General features: G+C 37.7%; 2 protein-coding genes across 6 annotated transcripts; both read left to right on the top strand.

Moving 5' to 3' along the window:
- Positions 1 to 237: 237 nt before the first annotated feature.
- LOC307023880 (uncharacterized protein) lies at positions 238 to 3,082 on the top strand. Its single transcript, XM_079657517.1, has 4 exons — positions 238 to 835; positions 1,469 to 1,669; positions 2,026 to 2,136; positions 2,796 to 3,082. Exons 1-4 carry the CDS (start codon positions 539 to 541, stop codon positions 2,850 to 2,852), a joined length of 666 nt encoding a protein of 221 aa, XP_079513643.1. The 5' UTR covers positions 238 to 538; the 3' UTR covers positions 2,853 to 3,082.
- A 1,256-nt stretch (positions 3,083 to 4,338) lies between these two features.
- LOC307023879 (phosphatidylinositol 4-phosphate 5-kinase type-1 beta-like) lies at positions 4,339 to 22,832 on the top strand (the record flags this gene model as incomplete). 5 transcript variants are annotated; one of them, XM_079657513.1, is made up of 14 exons in its annotated part: positions 4,339 to 5,983; positions 6,341 to 6,395; positions 10,995 to 11,203; positions 12,083 to 12,213; positions 13,395 to 13,512; positions 13,614 to 13,766; positions 14,534 to 14,830; positions 16,594 to 16,778; positions 17,353 to 17,433; positions 17,781 to 17,829; positions 18,032 to 18,116; positions 18,332 to 18,472; positions 18,572 to 18,650; positions 19,131 to 19,236. In XM_079657513.1, exons 3-14 carry the CDS (start codon positions 11,147 to 11,149, stop codon positions 19,234 to 19,236), a joined length of 1,482 nt encoding a protein of 493 aa, XP_079513639.1. In that variant the 5' UTR covers positions 4,339 to 5,983; positions 6,341 to 6,395; positions 10,995 to 11,146. The 5 variants fall into 5 exon arrangements, with proteins under 5 accessions (XP_079513639.1, XP_079513641.1, XP_079513642.1 ...); XM_079657516.1 differs by lacking the exons at positions 4,339 to 5,983; positions 6,341 to 6,395 and adding exons at positions 7,376 to 7,588; positions 21,925 to 22,832 and having other exon boundaries at positions 19,134 to 19,230; XM_079657514.1 differs by lacking the exons at positions 4,339 to 5,983; positions 6,341 to 6,395 and adding exons at positions 7,378 to 7,588; positions 21,925 to 22,832 and having other exon boundaries at positions 19,131 to 19,230.
- Positions 22,833 to 23,398: the final 566 nt, after the last annotated feature.

The raw sequence follows: 23,398 nt of genomic DNA, 5'->3' as shown, positions 1-23,398 counted from the left end.
GTTCCTCAGACAGCCAGCAGAGGTCTCTCTTGCTGTACTATTATTCTATTATCACACAGGCTCATTTGCCTGAAGAGCAAGGTGTCCAAAGTTCAGCAGCGTTAACTACAGTAAACCTGAAGCTTAATATTATGCACTTAATTAGCGTGTTTTGTGTTTTGTAAACCCTTCATAAAAGGCATCCATTTTTTGTTAATTCTGGATATGATTTTTTTTAGAATACTCCAAGTGCAGTCCAGTTACATGTTTTTACTTTATAGTCCATGCGTGAGTCTGGGAACTCCCCCCTTGTCTTCGTCTGCATGGCTGTCCTCCCTCTGCTCATCTGTACATCCCTCATCACTCTCAAAGCTCCAGACCTCCTGGGGGAACATTTGAGGCTCATTAAGACACTTGGGCCCAGCAGATGTAGCTTCTTCTCCTGAGCTTGAAGGAGCCCCTGTCTGAAGCCACATATCTGGGATGTTAATCAGATCTGGTTTCGGACACTCAATATTAAGGATCTAGATTTTAGAAGGGGGCATAGAGGCTTCAACGGATGAAATCCTGGAATATGAGGGTCACCCGAGTGCTACAGCTGTCTGTTTTGTTGGTGGGGCTCTGCCAGGCCGAGCGAGCCCCTCCACCCTCCACCTCAGAGGAGGCAGGGGGGGTCCCCGTGTCCCAGCTGAAGATGCTGGCGCTGGGCCTGGCTCACCTGCTAAAGGGCGTGGAGGAGAACGCCCGGCAGCTGGAGCAGAGGGGCGAGCAGGCGGAGGCCGAGCTGGACGGAGCCACGAGGAACCTGGAGAGCCTCAGGAAGCAGAGTCTGAAGGCCGGACGGAATCACAGGCAGGTGAGGAAGGGTACCACCCTACAGAGCAAAAGAAACACATTTTCCCTGTTCTCTGACCCACAACACTTTGTGGGACTTTTGTGTTTTTTTGGAAGTTGTAGGACTCAAACTAACAGCAGTTTTCATGATCAAATCTGCCATTTATTCTCTTGATTGAATCATTATTCATTACGTCTCAAATGCCACATACAGGGAATGTGAGAAAGCCCAAGGTTATGCAATTATATTCCTTATGTTGTCTGACTGCAAATAAAAAAAGATAAAACAAAAATATTTTTGTCAACCACAATATTTAAAAAAAAAATCATCACAACTGAGAACCTGGAAACGAAAAATGTAAGGGTTCATTTTTCCGTTTTTTTTATCTTGTCCTTTTTATTTATGTATTTATTATTTTGTATTATTATAATTACACTTTATTAATACAATTTGTTTGTATGTTTTTAAAGAATAAAGACTTAAAAGTAATTTTGAACTTTAGTTGGACTTCAAAAGTTACGAATTCAGACTTTTATTTTGAGTTTGGTGTCGCTTTTAGACTTGCTTCACACAGAAATTATCCATATATTAATTTGAAACCTGCATTTTCGTATAGTCACAGCTATAAATATTGTACAATGATGTGGTTTTGAGGTGAGGAAGGACCTGCAGATCCTGAGCGCCCGGGGGGACCGGCTGTGGAAGGCAGCCAGAGATCTGCAGAAGGTTCTGGAGGAGGTGGAGACGGAGCAGGGAGCCATGCAGCAGCGGATCAACCGGGTCCTTCAGAGAATAAAGAGCCTGACGGAGCCCAAGTCCAGGGGGAAAACCCAGCTGGACATGGGCTCCGTGAAGGTAAGCCGAAACCAAGAATCATCAACATCATCAACCAAGATCACCTATTATGCAAAATCCACCTTTCCATGTCTTTTATACATCAACATGTGTCCTGATCCATTTATATAAAAACCTGTCTGAAAAAGAGCTGATTTTGGCCACTTTACGATGTCATAACGTTGGTTTGACTTAACCATCAGCCAATCACCAACCAAGGTATGCCAAACACTTCAGAGACATGTTTTGTATCTGAGACCTATAATATATTGATGGATAACAGTATACTTGGGGACCTTTAATAAATAAACAAACACATATTTAACATGTGACAGATTCGATTTTTCTTGCCATTTATTATCTTTGATGTGTTGTAGGTTGTGATGGATAAACAGGCCCGAAAGATAGCCAGTCTAAACTCAGAGTTTTCAGCCCGGGACAGAATGATTGACAGACGCCGGCGGCACATTGACCACCTGGAGATACAGGTACATCAGAGAGTTATAGTAATATTATTCTAAATACGATGTTTGATTTGTTTTACATTTTTCTTTCAGGCTGACAATTAGGTGTGTAACCTGTAAAAAAGTGGAAAAAAATGATTAAAAATATGATATATGATTATGATGTAATGTAATATCACTGTTTTGGTTAATGCCAAGGATGCTCTCTAGATTCAAGATTCAAGATTCAAGGCTTTATTGTCATATGTACATGGCAATTAAAAACTAAAGTAACAGGTTCCTCCAACAGCGCAACATGTACTGTATATATAAAGGACATAAAATAGTGCAAGAGAATGTTATGAGATGTGTAAGTAAATACAAATAAAATAGAAATAGTGCAACAGAGCAGCTGACTCTAGTACTCAACAGCCTCTGGTGTCTTAACAACAAGGATTGTCTAAAAATGCCCTTATAGTATCATTAAGATATAAGTAAAGCACATTGGCAGCGAGTGGACATATTCCATTGTGATGGTGATATCTGTGCTACGCTGTGTTTTTGTAAGGGTCCTCGCCGCAGTGTTTTGAGTGGTGAGCCCTAATGGCCTTGTTACATTAGTAGTAAATTAGTCTTGTAGTTTACTATGGTTGAACATTAATGCATTTCATTATTTCCGACCTGTCTCTGTGTGTTTGCTCTAGATATCTGAGAGCCTCCCAGCAGCACTGAGGGCAGATTCTCTCTCCGACTGTGTGTGATGAGCACAGCTGCATCAACACAGCCTCTCTGAGCCAATACACCTGCACACTGCCATTATGAAGCTAAGAAAATGAACTGCTCTGAAACTTACAAAAGCATGTGTCACATTTAACAAATATGTAGATAAGTACACATTTGGGTTAGTCGTCTGTGTTGTCCTCAACAAAACACGCCTACAGTATGTTCAAAAATAGTTACGAAATAAAGCTTTCCTTTTCCTGCGAAGTCATTTTGTGGTTCTGACTTCAGCTAAATTGTGGTCGAAACGCCTTGTGAAGATATACTTGTCTCACACGCCCAAAAAAACATGCATAATTAAGTCACAGTTGACAGTTACGCCCTTTATTCAAGTTGTTGATTCATTTTGAAGGGTTATACACAAAGAATACATAGACGTATGAGTTTTACAATGTACAACTGTTACATAACTTTACAGCCTAATGTCCTTATATATATAGTTTTTCACCTTAAAATCAAAGTTCTTAGTATGTTATAAGACAAGGATCCGTAGCAGTGCAGAAAAAAGGCAATTTTTGCAAGTCATTTCCTCTTATATTCAACTTTAAAAAAAAAAAAAAAAAAGTAAAACAAGGCTGTTGTATACTGTTTTTGTATCCTGTTTTCAAAACAGTGGAATGAGGATTGACATCAGAGAGCAGAATATTGCATTGATCTACTTGCATTATTCTTGAATTGTTTAGGTTGTATACACATGGTTAAATGCAAAGACCTATTTGAACAGTAAAACATGTAAAAGTGTTGCATTAGAGGCTCCGAATACAAAAAGGAACCTCAGAATGAGCATAATATGTCCTCTTTAAAATAACTAGATTAGGATCAAGAGACAAAAGGTGATACTTCCTAACTTTAAAAATCACTATTGATTCAGCTTGCTCATAAGTGGTACAATGCTTACATAATGACACATTCTCTATTCACTCGGGGGTTTTCCCTGAGGATTTAGCCAAATCCAGACAGTCTTAGTCCAGTGTCCGGTGTAGTATTTGTAGAGAGGAACAGGAAATATTACCAGCAGCTCCGCAACCCTCGCAGCTGTCTAGCTGCCAAATGTGCCAAAGGCCATGTTTTGGATCTTCATCTCTTTTGGCCTGAAGTCACGGTCTTGAGGGCCGACATGCAGGCAGAGCGTCTCCTCTGGTGTTCCCAAACAAACCTCCAACAACTCGAACTATGTCCCACTTAGAGGGGCGGGGGGAGGGCGTGGGGAGGGAAAGAAGAAAAAGACAAAGGTTAAAGAAGATCTTTTTCTTGAGTAGAAGTTTAAATTCTACAATCAAAATAGCCAAATAAATTCGTGAATTCAAGTTGTTAAAAGTACATAAGTATAATCAGGTAAATGAACTTGAAGTATAAAAAGTAACAGTCTTCATTATTCAGAATGGGACTGTTCACCGTATTATTTAAAAAATAATGCTGTCAAAATTATCGTGTTAACTGCGGTAATTAATTTTTTGAATTATGGCCCGCCCCATACATCCCACCAGTGGCAACGCAGGGATAATTTACAGCCATACCAAGAAATGGCTTAGCCCCACCATGAAAAAGGATGTTAAAGTAAGCAAAATAAATTCCGCCAACTCGCGCCGAGTAAATTGCAGAGACAGCAATGAGTAAGATTGATTTCAGTAGTCACTTGTCTGGAAATACCGAAGACTAGAAACGGTTTTGAAAACTTTTGGCACGTAGTGATCGTCTTCTCAATAGAACATCTTTGACAATTGCTTCTGGCCAATCAGAATCAAGATAACGGCGTGGTGTTGTTGCAGGAAGTCCCGACGCGGAGAATACTTTTTCTGTAATACATCTCTATACATCGATACAACATTACGTGTTGATAGAAATCAACACGTAATGAATTATGACCCCACGGTTTGATGATTGATAGGTGTGTGGGCTGTCTGTCATTTTGACACACAAAACAATGTTATAATAAACATACATACATACTGTATGTTAAATGGATATATCCGCCTTCTTTCCTTTATCTTTCCATTCCCACAACAATATAGCTACATAAAGAAATGGCATATTTTGGACATAGTTTGAATGGTGATTAATCATGATTAATTCATTTTAAAGCTGTGATTAATCTGATTAAAAATTGTAATCGTTTGACAGCCCTAATAAAAATGGATGATATAATATCAAGTGTTTATCACTAACTAATGAATGTAAGATCATTTTAGTACTTTAGTTTGTCTATGTGAAGCCACTTCAAGAGACTGGTAAGATTAGCAGTACAGTACTGCATCATATCATGTGTTTTTAAATGTAAAAAGTAACTAGTAACGGTGGTAAATAAATGTAGTATGACATTATTTGCCCCTGAAATGTTGGGGATTACAAGTATAAAGTAGAATAAAATGGAAATAATCAATTAAATGACAAGGATGTCATAATACTTGAGTCAGTACTACTTTCACCAATAAGCTAGAGAGGGTCAGAAATAGAGAGCTGTTTACAGGGTTAAATAAAAAAGGAACAAATTGAGGAAGGGACTAGCACAAACAACTAAGTCTGGGCAGAAGAATTAAGATATGTGAATACAGGAGGATAGTAAAGATTATAATGTTACTGTCACACTTACTTACTAATTTATGTGAGAAGATGACGTTGTACATTGGGAATCGGAGGGTTTGAGCTGCAGCACCCCCTAGAGGTCAGAGGGAAACACTGACATGTTTGTTCTCAAAGTAGGCCTAAAACTCCTGAAGTCCTCACATATCCTACAAAAAAAACATATTTGTTCTTGTCACATCATACAAAAAAAAAATTACATTATTTTTTTCCATTGTGTAATCATTCCTGCACTTCTTAAGTTGTACCAAATAGCAGGGTCTCTCAATACGCAAAATGTGAGTATTTGAGTCTGTTCTTACATTTCTAGATGCTTTTGTATGAGACTTATGTATAGGCATATTGTAAATAATAATAATAAGACGACATACTCTGTGGAAAAGCACCTCCCACTCCGAATTCCTCTACCTGCGATTTACCATCCTGAAGGGGCGGGGCTAAGTAATCGATAAGGAAGAACAGCTCACCTGTAGCCAAGCCTTTTCCTTAACAAAAGAGCTGGCTTCCCTCATGTTGTCTGCATAAATGATACGTGAGTTTCCTTTGCTTTAAGTTGTAAATGTATAACAGCATAAGAGGTTTATCTATAGGGCTTCTGTTCATCTTATGTTATTAAGCTTGATTACGTTTGAATATATGCTCAAATGTTATTTCAATCATACGTATTTTGTGCAATGTAACTGTGATTTATTATCCACTTTTCTGCCAGATCAACAGCAAACAATCTGAATCAGATAATGAGACAATAAATAAATTATCTGAAACTCCCGCTTGTTATCTTTAAATCAATTACCTCTTGTCCTTGAACCAATCTAACCTTACCCAAAATGAATACACACAATCACTCCTTGAAATCTTTTTTTTTTTTTTTTTCTGTTTATGACTTCAGACGGCTTGTAAACAAACTACATGTTTGCCAGGATAATCTCGCAAAGTGTTGTCAGGTAAAGTTTGTATTCATTTGTTTTAGCTTGAACACTTATTAATGTTACATCACTTACTAGTTTAGTTTGAAGAGAGAAATTTAAATTAAACCGGAAGGAAATAAATACTTAAGTTTAGTCTGTCAAATGGAGTAGTGGTACACTTCACCCTCTTGTGGACAGAATTAGTATTACAACAGCAACAACATTCATACCATAAAAACCATAATGACTGCCTGGTAAGTGGTTTTTAATCTTGGAGATGTAGCCTTTATGAAGACAACATTAATAATACGAGACTATTTATAGCTTTTCTTTCATATATTTTTTATAAACCTTGTTATGTTTTTTTTTCTTGTTCCAATATTTAAAAGTCAATTAATACAATCATTATAATGAAGAATATTATGGAAGCCCATAGGTGACAATTGCATTATAGTTTATATGATATTAGTATATCTGCATGTTGTATGAGAATGCATTAAAACACTATAATTCAATTTGCATTTTATTTTTTGTGGGAAAATAATATTTAAGTTTTTGTATTAATGATTGATGCCGGCGTGAATCACTGTGTTTAAGAAGTAGATTAAAGTCAGTTGATAGTAAATTGAGAGTTAAAAGACAATAGTACTTTACTCCCTAAAAAAACTAAGTAATTGGGTTAAAAAAATAAATAAAGTCAAGCCCTACTTAGATGTGACAAAATAACAAATAAATAATAAATAATATCTATTTAAGGAATATACTTGTATATGTAATGGGTGTTAAACAACATGTAGTTAGCATTTCACTCATATTGAAATGTATTAGGTTAGATTAATTCAAAATGTATGGTTTATTTGTTGGACAACTCTGTGTGTATTTAACACAATTGATGTACTTAGTTTTGGTTTGAGCTACATATATTCTTTGAATTGATTTAATCCAATGAGTTTTTTAAGTAAACTGAGTCTGACTCATCTTCTCGGAAATAAAACAACAGGTAGAAGGTGGAGAGAGAGAGCGAGAGAGAGAGAGCGAGAGAGAGAGAGCGAGAGAGAGAGAGCGAGAGAGAGAGGCAGATATACAGGAAGTGGTGAGGATGCTCTCCAGTCACTGCAGCTCTCTGCTCTTCACCACGGTCGGCCACAGAGTTCAGATCACACAGCGCAGTATTATTTCACTGTCCTGCATTCATCTCGTCATCATACAGTACGACCATGCTAATTAAGGTAAGAAGCCAAAGAGTGTTTATTCTTTCTAAAACTACCTTTACTTCCCATCAACTTTTATTTTTAGTGAGGACTGAGCCACTTCTTTAACTTGTATGTATGTTTAACACTAAGCTGTAACTTGATATGATTAACTGTGTAACTTGATGTTGATTAACTGAATGATAATCAAGATTCATTATAGTGTCACGCAGTCTGTATGTGTGTGTTATTCAAGAGGATGATGAACTAAGTGTGTCAGGAGGAAATGTGCTAGACTTCCCTTCAGTCAGACAGAAAGTAAAATGTCGGCAGTGAGCTGGACGGGGTTGTCATCGTTTACATGTATGCAAAAGAGCTGCAGTGTGCTGGTTGCGTGAGAGTGTGCAGGGTTTAAATATTCACCTGAGTTTACCTGCCAAATAAGTTATACCATAACACCATACAGCCTAAACTCTTAGCTTTAACTAGTGCAGTCTAACACAAGAAACTTCTACATTTGTCTGTAAACTTTTTTCAAAAGTTACTTGTTATTTTGGAGGCATTATGTGGTGCTTTTAAGTGTTTTGTGTTACACTAAGAGATGTCCAACATGTAGTCTATCCTCATTGATTGAAAGATCACTTTAAACGGGTGGATATAAAAATTTGACTGTGGTCTCCAACGAGGATGGATCCTACTCTACGCCGATTTTATTGCAGGTTGCATAGACTCTTTTTGCATATAACCCACACGATTATTTGTATCGGTATGGAAATCCCTGTTGATGTATTTTTAAAGTCTAAATAACATTCAGTCATTATTTAAAAATAGGTAGAATGACACATGCTGGGCCAACCATGAAAACCATTTTGCCTATGAAAAGTAATATTTGCATTTGTGGCGCCAAGAGGATGAATCCTCATGACTGTGGAAATCCCTGGATCTCTATAAACATATCTGCATAAACACATCTTTAATTATTTGCAACATGACAAGATGCTGCCATCAGAAAAATTCTGGTGTCCTTTGTACAAGCAGTAGACCTACCAATCATCTTTTGGCAAACTTTGGTTGCATGAAAGCAAATGATCTGTGTGGATATCAATAGAAGCATACAGGTACTTCATTCACAATCAGCTTGCTTTTCTTGTATTTTATAAGTTGTCATACTTCTAACTAATGCTCTGTTAAAGGTGCCTAATATAACATGTTTTCAGCCGTGTTTGGCTGTTACATCACTCTGTGTGATTTTAATATGTAAAGTGCTCCAGAGGAAACCCTAAATGAACTGCCAAAGACTCTATGTACACTAATAAAACCCATTCACTACTCTAAGCACGAATCACATCAAGTCTCTTTAAGAAAAGGAATGATCCTTAGCCATTTTGTTGATCTCTTCAGCCTCTGTAATTGAAACCTATAGACATTTATGAAACAGTTTCATTCTTCCTGAGTCCGACCACAACACCACATCCTGACGCAGTGCTTAAAATAAACAGGGGCTTGTGATAGGATCTGTGCCGGTTCGTTTGAGACACAAAAACATGTTGCGATTGGAATTTTGTTTTGTACGCTAATATTTACACTTCAAACAAGAATAGGGCCTAAAGTAAAACAAACAACTCCAGGATTTCAGAATGTCAGGACACTCTCTACTATCCAGGTGAACATCCCTGGTTTCGTAGTTAAATGGAAAATAGCTATAAACGTCTTCAGAAGAATAATAATAATACAAAGAAATTGAACGTTAATTGGGGAATTCCTCAAAACTCAGTGTTTGCCCATCATTGTTTTTAACTTAATGTAACTCAAACTTTAAAATGAGAAGAAGTCAATATGATTTGAAAAGAAATACATTTGTTGGTGTTACAACATGTTTTGAATAATGCTGACTGCATGCCAATGTTGCGGCAGTGTTTGTTTTTTAATATATAAGTCTATAACTGGCTGATCCTTAACCACACATGGTCGTTTTTATTTAATTTGACGACAAATATGACATGATATTCTTAGAAGTAGACTTAGCTTTTTATATACAACAAATAAAAAGGTGATATTTTTAATTATTACATTTTACAATGAAACTTGCCCAGCTGATTGCTTACAGCAGAGGTGTCAAACTCAAATTCACAGTGGGCCAAAATAAAAAAATCGGTACTAGTCGAGGGCCTGACTGGTTCAATGTTAATTGCAAAACTTATTGAAATGAACTTATTGAACCTGGAACTAACAAAGCTTAAATGATTTCCTATAGAAACAATATTTAATAATCAGTTGCATTCATTTCTTATGGCTCTATCTGCAGCTTTTCCAGAGTCATTTCTTATGAGTACATTTGTCTACAGGCCAAGAGCTTCAAAAAAACAATTTCCCTCAAAGAACAAAACAAACATGCCCTGTTGTCGCAAGAGAGAAAGTGCAAAAGGAAACATCCATTAAACTCAGTGTGCTGCTCTGTGATGCTAGTTCAGATACTTGGCATCTCATCTTGGGTGCAAGTTCATCAATGTTTGGGCTCAGGCTCTGAGCTGAGGAAGGTGTGCGTGCAATATACCGGCGGGCCAGATCTAATAGTAATTACAAATTATCCTGTGGGCCGAAATGAAATCCACCAAGGGCCTGATTTGGCCCCCGGGCCTTGAGTTTGACACATGTGGCTTACAGCAAGACCATTATTTTTGTCGGATAAGTTTTTTGAAATGTAATGTTCAAATATGCATATCAGTATCTTAATAAAAATGTGTTAATTTGCTATCATTTCCAAAACATAAATCTGAACATGGGATGAAGCCGGGTTAAAAATTGTAAATATTTATTTCATTTAGTTGACATATCAGTCAAGGATTTATTTCTAAGATGAAGTGGCATATCTGTTTTACTTAATACATTTAAGCTATTGGTAAAACATTTACTAGATGTCACTATCAAACTTCCCGAGTTATTACCTACATTAAGACCATTTTTGTATTAGAATTTTTCTGAAATATAATTTTAAAATACCCAAATGAATCATTATCTATGCTAATTTGGGTGAAAATAGTAAATATAACTAAAAAAATATTTGTTGTTGCCGTTTCCATAATAAGCCAAAGTTTATAGGGTCAGATATACTTAAGGGACAAAGCACTGAGCCCTGTTTGTGTACAGTTATAAAACAGGGGCATGTTCCATTCCTTCCTAATAAGGATCAAGGGTTGTTGTGAGGGATTCTGGACTTTAAAGACTTTAATAAACACTGGTGGTCCCGCAGATCTCAGCGGTGCCCTGGACAGAGAGGTCTAGACGTTTCTTTGTAAGTCATATGGAAAGACTCACTTAAACTATACCGTCAAACTTTAGAAGTTGTTATAGTCGGTGAAATTCTTATGCTACTTGTACAACCAGCTTTGCATTGACTTTCATGCAAATGTGGCACAGTGTGTAACTCTTTTTCTTTCTACCTCAGGAGTGGTGCACCTGGAAAATGCATTTTCGGTAAAGCCCATGTGAGGTTTAATCCCTGCATTCATCATTGAGCGTAAAGAAGGAACTCAGAAAGCGACAGTTGGAGGAAGGACGGCCGAGCTTCCCTCTCATCAACTTCCATCTGCCCAAAAGATGTCAACCGCCACGGTAAACAGCGCAGGAAGTGGAACTAAACTCTACAAACACAAGGTAGGCAGGCTTCATTGTTCTTCATGTTATGCTTTCAAAGGAAGATCGCTAACATCCTCATTTTAGAAGACAGCCACACCAGGGATGTGCGTAGACATTTTGAGGGCTGTTGCTCTACCCTGAAGATGGGGTAACTACCCCAAGTGTCACCTAGCAGGATGTAGAATAAATGGTGCATTTAAATAAGCAAAAATAATGTTGTATTCAATTTGAATGATTAACAACATTTAAAATAATAGAAATTCCAAATGTTTTGTACCATTGATTTTTACTAGTGTTTATTATGTTTCCGTCAGTCAGCTATATGTTATTTAATAACTGTTTAGTGATGGCGGTAATAGAGAAAAAGGGCAAGAAGATTAGTTTGATCAGCTTCACACAGAGCTTTCACTGCAGCTCAGTTTGTTGGAGGAAAATAAGTCGAGCTAAATAACATTTTTTGTATTTGTCAAGTTATATTTTCTATATATTAAGGCTAATTAGTAACTGGTGTGGGACTTTGTCGGTAGCCTCATCAAAGTAAAATATAATATCTTGTTTGTTGCTGTCCATCAATGTTTATGGTTTTGTATAAATCCTGGCTGCAAATGAGTTTCCTTGTTAGGAAGATTTAAGATTAAAGACTTAGATTTTGATTAGTTTGGTTATAGGGAAGTCAATGCTGGTTCATCGGTATAGATCCAATACTGTGGTCAAGACTAAGCAAGCAATATTCTTCATCAAATGTGATATGTGCTAACGGACTTGTTGGCATGCTAACACGCAGAATTAAAAGGGTTAACGTTATGGAGATTGATCATTGTCATTTGAAAAACTGCTTGATTTATTTTTGTTTTTTAAACAAGTATCTTTTTTTTCTTCCCTGTTCTGGTGAGCTAGCCCACGGCAGCAGCTCTGAAGGGAGCCATCCAGCTGGGCATCGGTTACGCTGTGGGAAACCTCAGCTCCAAACCAGACAGAGATGTTCTCATGCAGGACTTCTCTGTGGTGGAAAGCGCTTTTCTGCCCAGGTACTCTACACTTCCTTATTTTAGTTGACATTCATAAATATGCAGATGAATTCCCATAAAGGATCTTTTCTCTCAAATCACAAAGGTGATTATTTTCTTTTTGAATGAGTTAAAACCTGCTTGCTGTGTTAAAACATTTATCTGTCTTTAAACTTGGATTTCCAAATCCTTTCAGGCCCCCCCAAAAGCAAATTATAATTGTTTTGTGTACAAAGGGAATGGATAACCTTAAACTACTTCAATCTACTCAGTATTGGTAGGAGTCTGATTCTGGCTTGAATCACTGGATATCTGAAAAAAGTGAAATCCAGTAAAATCAATCAGTTTAAACTGTCAACAACTGTCATTCAGGTAACCTGTAGGCTTCAGAGTTATACCCGATTGTATACACTGGAATTATAAGTACTGATTTATTTTTGGCATTCCTAAATCTCACATTTAAACTTTCGTACAAATCTGCACCATGGATTTCTTTTTCAATGTTTGAATCGGTTCTGACCAATCAGATATGCCGCTTAAAGTTTTGTGCGTGTGGAAAAGTTTAAACAACAAGTTGTATTAGTTTTGAGTAACTGAGTATTGTGAGCTATGTATTTCTTCTTTAGGGAAGTAGAATATTAATTTCATAGTTTGAGCACGAGTTTTTTTAGATGGCTTCAGTAGATAAAGCAACACGCATTCATAGTTGTTTAAGATAGGGGAAAAAGACAGATATAGAGCATAAGTGTAACAGCAGATACACAAAGTTGTAGTGTCAGTATCAGAGATGAAAATAATTTCAACTGTCAAATAAATAACAGATACTGTAGCATATATTCATATTTATATATAAAGATTAAGGAAGTCACTTTGGATGTTTACAACCTCAAAATCATTGTGGTTTGGTCGAAAACCACAGCAATATTGCTTTTTCACAGAAGACATTTTAACATTTATAAAAGCACAGGTGTTACAAATGACACTAACATGGCTTTGTATTTAAGTGTCTTTTTAACACACAATAACGTGACGCTGAACTGGCATGATCAAAAGGACCCTGGAATACTTCTTGTTTTTTGCACCTGTGCTTTACTTACGGTGACACAAAATGTTTTGACAGCATGTCGGAACAGCTACTGCTTTGTCGTTGTACATTTCCTTTGTTCTTATCCTAACCTAAATGCATTTTGTTTGTTCTCCAGTGAGGGCAGCAACATGACTCCAGCACATCACTACCCAGATTTCCGTCTGAAAACGTACGCACCACTGGCCTTTCGTTACTTCAGAGAGCTGTTCGGCATCAAACCAGACGACTATCTGGTCAGTGTGGAAATCCACTTCGTCATTCTGATGCAGCTCGATGGTTGATTCGATTGCAACACTTTCTCACTCTAACACTGCTGCATCATTCTGAATTGCAGTACTCCATCTGCAACGAGCCTCTGATCGAGCTGAGCAACCCCGGAGCCAGCAGCTCCTGGTTCTACCTCACCAGCGACGATGAGTTCATCATCAAGACGGTGCAGCACAAAGAGGCAGAGTTCCTGCAGAAGCTGCTTCCTGGGTACTACATGGTGAGCTCCTTCATCGAAAACAAACTCTTGTTGTGCACACCAGTTCACATATTTAGCAAAAACTGTTCAACGTGAAATGTTGGACCTAAAGGTTCCGTGCAGATTCAAATGTGTTACTCATCAAAAGAATAATTGTATATCCTTAAAGTAAAGGTCCAGTTTGGTGCAGTTCTTTCTTTAACTGATTTCTGAATGTTTTAAATGTTGCATTTTTTCTTACTGTTTTGCTCCCACACTATCCATCCATCTTCTCCCGCTTATCCGTGGTCGGGTCGCGGGGGCAGCAGTTCCAGCAGAGAGCCCCAAACTTTCTTTTCCCTGGCCACATCAACCAGCTCTGACTGGGGGATCCCAAGGCGCTCCCAGGCCAGAGAAGAGATATAATCCCTCCATCTGGTTCTAGTTCTACCCCTTGGTCTGCTCCCACACTAGAAAAACAAAAAGCTGCCTCTGTAATGTTAAAAGTTTATTGTTAAACCAAGATATTTTCATTTTATTTCATGAAAATTTGATGTCATTGCAACAATAAATGTGTCAAGTTAAAAAAAAAGAAACGTGTAAAATATATGCTACCTTTTTAATATAATGCTAAGTAACAGTTTTCGGTTTTTGCCTGCTTCTTATCAGACCTCGGATTACTCTTTTTTTTTTTCATGGACTCTGGCACATCTCAAAACTCCGAAAAAACGAAAACGATCAATAATAAGCCAAACATTTCTCTATATACAAATATCTTCCTGAACAAAAACTCTCCTTGTGTTTTGTAGAATCTGAATCAGAACCCGAGGACGTTGCTGCCCAAGTTCTACGGCCTTTACTGCATCCAGTGCGGCGGTGTCACCGTCCGAGTGGTGGTGATGAACAACGTGCTGCCGCGCGCCATTAAGATGAACTACAAGTACGACCTGAAGGGGTCCTCGTACAAACGCAGAGCATCACGCAAGGAGCGCGTCAAGTCCTCGCCCACGTTCAAAGACCTGGACTTCCAGGAGATGCATGAGGGCCTGCACTTTGACGCAGACACCTACAGCGCCCTGATGAAGACCCTGCAGAGGGACTGTCGGGTGGGTTCACATAAAGATATACATCTCTTACCATGAGGATGGTTGTAATCAGGGTCTATCAAAACTCAAGCGGAGTCACAGAAGATTGCAAAACATTTCCAAACAATAATCTGGGTTAATTTAATATCACATGTTTTTACACTTTGACTGAAGACACTTTACTCTTCTTCACTTCACTTCGTCACAATGCTATAATAATAATTACAGTGCAAAGTATATGGTTTAACAGAACAAACATCGTGTCCAAAAGCTTTTGTAAAGATTGACCCTCGATTACTCGTAGTGGTAGGGTCATAGGATCATTACAATCAGATTGGTTCATCTTCATGCGAGCAGGAATGTGATAAGAGAAATTCATGAAAATATGACCATCAAATTGTGAAATATCTTGCGTCAGAGTAAACATTGTGGCATGAAAGTGGCTCTAGTGAAAAGGAAATTGAGATGAAAAACAAAATGGTGATCCTCTGGGGACCATATGTTTACAGAATTATTTGGTTTTCTAGCTAAACATATGTTTAGGCTCTCCCTCTCCCAATGCTAGCTAGGGGAGAAACTGTACACCTAAGTACGTTTTTGTTTGCATGCTCAAAGTTCAAATCTGCTTCCAAGAATAAGATTATCACAAAGAATGGTGTGTAGGGCCACTGGGTGTTGGGCTACGGGCAGCCAATGGACTTGGAGGTATGATGGCCTCATTGGCACATGCTTGTTATTTTATTAGCGTGAATCAACAGTGGTCCCTTGATGGAGGATTAAGCTAGCATAGCGAAGCGCCTGACTCGCATAATCCGAGCACGAACTGGCCTGTTTGGGTGTAACGCGCTCGTGTGGGGCCTCTTTTCATGACCTCAGTTATTGTTGGGTAACACCATGGAAAAGTAAGGCCCTCTTTAGTTTGTGTACAGGAGACTTAGTTCATGACATCAGTGTTTTTTGTCGGAGGGATTGAGGCTCATTTTGTGCTGCATATTGGTTTGCAGATTAAGGCTTTAGCTGGGACCCACTTGGGAGTGGACGAGGTCACCTTAAAGCTTTGCAGCAAGAACACTTTATACAGTGTATTTGTGGTTCATATACGTTTAATTTGGTGTTATTTTACCATTTAAAGTCTTGTTTTATTACATGAATCAGCTTTTATTTATGAAATTGATCAAATAATTGCACAAATACCCAGAATGTGGAAAATGACAACTTAATTTTGACAGCGTATGACCACATACTGCAACATAGGAAGGTTCTGTTTAGATTTACCCTGAATTTCAAATCTGATAATATATTATTTTCTCACTAAAATAGATTTTTTTATACATACTAAACACACAAGTAATGTAATATGGATGTCGATGCGGGTTGTGCAATAGGTCGCAATTGTTAATAGGTTTGTAAATGTTTTAGGAACACATTTTCCTACGGGACCAATAAAGTAAATTGTAAAGTAAATAAGCTTGATGCTACTTTATTGACTCAGCTGGAGGATCTGCCCACAAGACAAAGCTTCTGTCCTAAATGATTGTTACTGAAAGTTATCATTTCAAAAAGCTCAGATCTTTCTCTTTGGTGGTTCCAATGTTGATGAGCGGTAATTGCCAATGAGTTTTGGGATCTGATATGAGTTACTTACAGTGTGGACTTTCCTGGGACTGTCTCATAGCTCTTCATACTACAAATAAAAATCTAAGAGGTCATTACTTTCCGATTAGTTTTAAGTGAACTATAAGTTTATTTGTTGGAGTTGCTCACCAGTTTTCATCTCTCTGCAGGTCCTGGAGAGCTTTAAGATCATGGACTACAGTCTCCTGCTGGGGGTTCATGTTTTGGACCGGAAGCTTCTGAGCAGAGGAAGTCGATGTGACAGCAGGAAGGGACAGAAAGTCCTCTACTCCACCGCCCTGGAGTCCATCCAGGGGAACACCAAGGCCTCCGAACCTGTGGCGGATGACGACACGTGAGTAATGTTTTTATTCTGTTCTCTTTGTGGACAAGTTTCTTTGTTTTTTTAGGGGCTTCATGGCAGGTAATATATAGAGAATACAGTTTTAAACATCACATTTCAAACCTTGGTTTCATATTAGAGTTATTTTTGCAGCTATCTCAGAGTAGGTGATTGCCAGATATCTTTATTGCATTGGGAAAAAGCATCAAACATTGTAACATGACGATGTAAATACATGAAATAAAATGTAAGTTAATCATGGCCTAATATACTGAAACGGCTCTCTAGTCTAAACACTTGTATGCTTTAGTTTGTATGTTCTCTGTTTGTTCTACTCTGTTTCTTCTTCTGCTTTTTCAAACACACACAACTTTCCAATGAACAATGACACAACAACAATACATTGTGAAATGTAGGAAGAACAGTCTAAAAAAAAGTTGATTATAATGATGATGATTTCCATGCTGACGCCACCAAGAATTAGCTTTACTTTATGTTCAACAGCTTCAACTACTTTTCAAATAATATATAGGAACAATTTTAAAGTAAATAACTGTGTATTAATCATTCAAAAATCTTTTTTCAGATTTGGTGGAATTCCTGCCAAAAATAAAGACGAGAACTTTCTCATCTTTTTAGGAATCATCGACATCCTTCAGTCCTACAGGTGAGATCATACATGATATCTATATCTATTATTCTCTGATGTTTACTGACATCCACATCTCACTTCTAATTCAGGCTTTTTCAGTAAATAAAAATGTATTAAAAAAAACAAAACAATGTAGAAATACATAAAAAATGATCACATGCTTTTTAATATTCTGTGTTGATTCATTAGTTAGGAATGTCATTTAAAAAAGCAATGAATTGAATATATAATTATCCTGTGTTTGTCCATCATTGTCCTTTTAAAAAATGTGATTTTAATTCCATTTTTTGTATTATCGATAGTTTTTTAATTTATACATTTATTAATGGGTTTTGTCTTCTTCTTTTATTGTGTATTGTCAGGTTCATCAAGAAGGTGGAGCACTCCTGGAAAGCTCTTGTACATGATGGGGTAACTGCACAGCCTCCTTCTTGTGTGTGCGCGTGCGTGTGCGTTTGCGTGTGTGTGTGTGTGTGTGTGTGTGTGTGTGTGTGTGTGTGTGTGTGTGTGTGTGTGTGTGTGTGTGTGTGTGTGTGTGTGTGTGTGTGTGTGTGTGTGTGTGTGTGTGTGTGTGTGTGTGTGTGTCCACTCTGACATTATTCTTTATTTTCAGGACACGGTGTCGGTTCACAGGCCCAGTTTTTACGCGGACAGATTTCTGAAGTTCATGGGAACGACTGTATTTAAAAAGATTCACCGTAAGTAAAGACATCAGGATTCAAGGCTTTCTTGTCATGTGCACATTAGCTACGGAGTAGATATGGCAAAGAAAAGTCACAGACTCTTCCAACAGTGCAACATGGATATATATATAGAACTAATAAAACAGATGACTCACACATCCTGCTTCCTACTTCCTGCGATAACAGAAAGATTCTCGCTTTTTGAATCACTCTTTTTTTATGTCTCTCAGCTTTGAGAGGAACATCTTCAAAGAGGAAGAGGACTTCCATGAATGCAGCAAAGTCTGCCTCTCAGGAGTTTCTCTCCCCACACAGGGAGGAGAAGAAGGAGGAGAAGAAGGCCCAAAGTTTGGACAACCTGGATGGAAACTGTAAGCTTGAGTAATGCATCAAATATTAATTTAAAGCATGTTTATTGTACTATTGTTGGGAGAGGCTTTGCTTGAATCAATGACTGTTTGCTTCAACAGTTTACAGTTCCTCCAAGCAGCCGGATCTCCTTCCGAGAGTTTCTTTCAAGGCAAATGATGAAGAGGAAATTGTTAACAGGTACTTTACTTAAGCAGCACTCATAACTGAACTCTGTGGTTTTAAAAAGTCTCCCTTCTCCAATTGATCACTTAAAACACTATGCAAATACACTTAACTGAGCAGAACCAAAACAAAAGATGTGAAGTACAAAAGAAAATCAGTTATCTGTATTTCTTTTACAGTATGGAGGTTTTTTTGCGACACTGTTATCAAAATGAAACATGGAGAATCTGAACAAGTGTGAGCTTTAAATATTAGAAAAACTTAAGTATTCTGAAATGTAAGTTTATTTAATTCCTTGTTTTAGTTTCAGGGTGACTTAAGTTGAGAGTTGTTGAAAATCACATTGGCATCAACACTTTTTAATTCGCAAAATTACCTCTATTTACACTTTTCTGATGTAAAATGTCATCAAAAGAAGAGCTATGAGCAACATTTTGTGTGCTCACTTACATCATTACATTACACAACAACACATTCTCCTGTATGTTTCCTTAGCAGTGAAGAGCGCCGAGCCTCCAGTTCGACCATCGCTCTGGACGATTCTCTGCCATCTCTCAGCAGGAGTCAGTCAGACTCTGATCTGGACGTCTACTTGGTATAACATTTTTATTTATTACCTACATTTTGCGTGAAAAACATTCCAGTTATACGGGCTTGAAATGAATACCAAAACAAAAATTCTGCTGACTTTCCGACCCTAATCTAAAAGCCTGTATTTCTGCTTCTGCATCAACAAACGGTGCTCACGATGACTCAGATGTGCCTAAGCAGAAGACACTGAATAATCTAAATAGAAACGTAGACCAAGAGACGTTACTATTCATCACCTGCTTACATATTCTGGCCAACCATTTGCTGCTTTTCCAACATGCAATTTCTTACATTTTCCTCGAGCTTTCTTCTCCCATGGTGGTCGAGCCCCAGAGGCCCCTGTTACGTCTGTACAACATGACTCAGCCAAACACTTATCTTACATAACCACAAATCCTTGTTCAGGCTTATGAAGCTGCTCTTCAGCCCACATTAAGCATTCTGTTAGGCGCTTGGAAGCCTGGAGACGTTGGACTTAATCGGATCTTAAATTCTCTGACAGAAGACAGAGGGATTCAAAACTATAGCGAGTTCAAAAGGAAATAAATATAGGCTTGGATTTCTCTGACGGCCATTTTGCCCTATTTTCTTTAACTGGTTGCTCAGAGACATGATGTGCACTTTCCAAGATGTTCTACCTAAAAATATCCATAATATTGTTTTCGCAAGCTTTACAGAATGAATTACTTCTGTACACACTTCACATTACTGCTGGCCATTATCCAAAGCTGATTTAGTGTTTTAAATATTGGCATATGTGCTTCCTTCTTTACGGGGGGCCCCTGTTTTTCAGTCATTTCAGTAAGGCTTGAAAATCATTATGTAGATACATAAAATTGCCTGAGCATTATAATATATACTATTTTCCCTTTTTAAAGACAGCCTATAGGGAACATTATTTGTGAACCATGCGTCACCCGAAGGGTACAAAAGAAAGGCATTAAAATAAATGTATGTCTTGCGCTTGTTCTGAATAATTTACCAACAAGTCAATTTACAATTAACATGAATTTCCTACCAAAATGTCACTTTAACATTTTATCCTATCAGACATGTTTGCAAAATTGTCGTAATTAGCCCAAAAGGTTTTTTATGAGGTCACAGTGACCCTGGCCTTACGTCCATATGTACGAGATGTTGGTGAAGAACTTAATTTCATGAGCAGAGACAGGCCTGTGGAATATAAAGAGGAAACAATGCAGGATGCTTTGGAAAGTGGTCAGCAGTAATGTCGCACAAATTGGGAAAAGGGAGATTTTCAACACACTGAATATAATAACCTTACAAAAGCTAAAAAAGGCAACAATTGGAAAAGGGTAATTTGGGAAGGTATCCATTTCAAGAAGAAACAGGCTCCACGGTAAATCAAAACATAATGATTCTATATACAACAAGGAATTAATTGAAAAACACCTAATTATCCCACAAGTAGGCCATATAAAAACACAACGAAATCAATAAACTAATACAAAATAAGGGTATCCCTAATATATTGAGGTGTAAGCATACAGACATGCATACCCAGGTTTTAAGAACAGGCCAGACTAAATCTAGCTACTAAATTTAAGACCAGAACATGATCCGAGGCCCAAAGCTATATTTCTGCTTTAATTAATCTACTATATAACTGACCATTAGCATACCAGGCTAACACCATGTTTTCACTTAAACGCAGACGTCTGTGACAGTCTAGACAGAGGGGGGGGATTTCTTTTTTAATAACTAAACTTCTCATCAATAAACACAGGTGACAAAACATTTTGACAAGTGAAGGTGATTTGGGGTAGTGGGGAAGCCTCTTGTGGCCAACGGGAGTGTTACAATGAACTATTATGATAGTACAACTTAGTACAACTATAATAATAATACTAATAACAATAAACAGGACACAAAAATAATTTGAATATTTTTCACCAACCCTTTTGTCTTATTTGCCTCACAGGGCTTCCGTAGATTCGTATGATTTTGCAGCCAAGTTATTTAATAGAATAGAATATATCTTTATTGTCTTCCAAGAACATTTCTTTGGCAACTCTCACTGTAGTAAAAAATAGACACAATAAATAAATAAGAGTGGTGAAAGCAGAGGTAGTAGGGATGACAATGCAACGAGATAAAATGAAATGTCAATGTGCATATTTACACTTACAGTAAAAATATATATTAGTAAAATAGCCATAAGTATGTCTAAATAGTATGCAGTAAAGCACTGGGTTTAGGTGTGCAACCACAGTGACATGCAAATGATAAAAACGAATTGCATATAGCAAGATTACAAAAGTTAAACCGCAACATTTGGACAAGACCAAATTTGGAAAACATAAATTGAAAGAAGAGAGAGAAAACCCCATTATCTCACAAGTAGGTCACTGGCATAAAAACGCACAATAATCCCAGCATGCAGTGGAAGCAGATAGTGAGCAGCTCCAATCCCAGTTGGGTGCAAGTGTGGAACTAGAACAGGGATATTAATAAGCTCTCACAAGCAAACAACCAAACGGAAGTTATAATCTTATTATTGTACATTTGGTTATGCGTACCATGAGCGGGACAAATACAAATGAAATGAAATAATGTAACTTTTGAACCCTAACCTTTTTCCCGGTAAGCGTGTTCAGTCGTCCTTCTATGACTAGTTGTAAATGTTCAACTCTAACTTAGTTCGAAAATGATCATCTTGTTTTTCTTTTTCTTGTAGTGAGGATCAACCTGGACTTCTGAATGTTGACCTCCCAGTCCTACGATGTCACATCAGGACCTCACAACAGTGTAAATGTGTCACCAACTCTGTGCCTTTCCTGTTTTAGTCAGAGTTGATGTGCCTAATCGCTGGCTCTTTTGTAGGCATCCTCTACTTTACAGATACAGTCACTGATCCACTGTGTCACTGCTAAACACTATGAAGCTGTTTCTTCTCCTGTTATTTGCACTCTGCTGCTAATTTTACAACAGTGCTAACAAGAAAATTGACTTTGACTTCTACTTTTGGACGTCTGAATTTCTGTGCAAATCTTTGAATATTCTCAGCGGCTGGATCCCTGAGGAAATAGATTTTCTTAAAAATCAAATGCAGGGAAAATAATTATGTTATTTTCAAATTATATTATTATAAAGAGCTGTGTTGTCTAGAATCTGAAAGAAAAAGTAATCTATTGATACATTCAAATGTGTGTTATAATGTTTATACCCTTATAAACATCATGTATATTTGATTTTAAAATCCCAATTTGCTTAGGTCAATATTAGCCTATATACTTATTAATATATTCTATATGTTGTGTTTATTCTTTTCTTCAATATGCAGAATCTGCTGCCACGTTGACAAACAAGTATTTGCTTATTTTGTGGTTAGAACAAGATGTTTTAATGTAATATTTTATTACTAGCTTTACCTTTCCCTGTGTCTTTTATTCTCTGGAGAATGTGTTCATCTCCACTGGGATTTATTCCATCCTGGAAGTAAATAAGTCGCCTACTATGTTATTTGTTTTGTCATCTTTTTGCTTTTAAAAGAGTGCTTTTATGTAATTTATAGGACTACAACTGTATTGTAGCAATACTTCCAACTTGTGATTGTGAAATAAATCCAATGTCCTAAAAAAGTCACTGTCTGTTCCAAATTATAATTTAGTATTTGATTTCTTGAAATGAACTTCCCCTCCATGGCCCTTTCTCATTTCATCAAATCCCCCTCCTCGACTCCTCGACTCCTTGGTCCTCCGGTAGTGACCCGGAAACGAATTTCAGCGAGCCATGTTGAAGGACATCTCATTTCTCTAAATGCACTTCGAGGACCGAGGATCAAGCGTCAAGGAGGCTCTCTGGAGGAGCTATAACCGAGGAGACACTGATGGGTCCTCCACGGCTCCTTCGTAGATGCATTTCCGGGAACAGAGATGTTTCAGCAGCATCATCCCAATACCCCTCCTCGACTCCTACTTTCCCTCACCCGCTTCCCTTCCTTGCGTCTTAGCTCCGCCTCCGTAAGATGCGAGCGAGAGACACGAGGAGGTGACGCGAGGACAGAGGTGTCCTCAGGTGTTAATTTGGATGTCCTCGTTCACTCAAACGTCACTCTTAAACGACGTCTGTTAATGATGACGTGCACAGCTGTGTCCCCTCTCATCGGGTCTAACTGAATAACCCCTTAGAACCGGCCCATTTGTTGTTAA

The sequence above is a fragment of the Notothenia rossii genome (genome assembly GCF_949606895.1).
Source record: "Notothenia rossii genome assembly, chromosome: 11".
Lineage (NCBI taxonomy): Eukaryota > Metazoa > Chordata > Actinopteri > Perciformes > Nototheniidae > Notothenia > Notothenia rossii.
This window is presented reverse-complemented; position numbering and strand designations above follow the sequence as displayed.

Excerpts from the sequence above, each read along its gene's own strand:
- LOC307023880 (XM_079657517.1), top strand. The coding sequence starts at position 539 with ATGAAATCCTGGAATATGAGGGTCACCCGAGTGCTACAGCTGTCTGTT. Across the intron at positions 836-1,468 it reads CCGGACGGAATCACAGGCAG|GTGAGGAAGGACCTGCAGAT; the intron begins GTGAGGAAGGGT and ends TGTGGTTTTGAG. Across the intron at positions 1,670-2,025 it reads TGGACATGGGCTCCGTGAAG|GTTGTGATGGATAAACAGGC; the intron begins GTAAGCCGAAAC and ends GATGTGTTGTAG.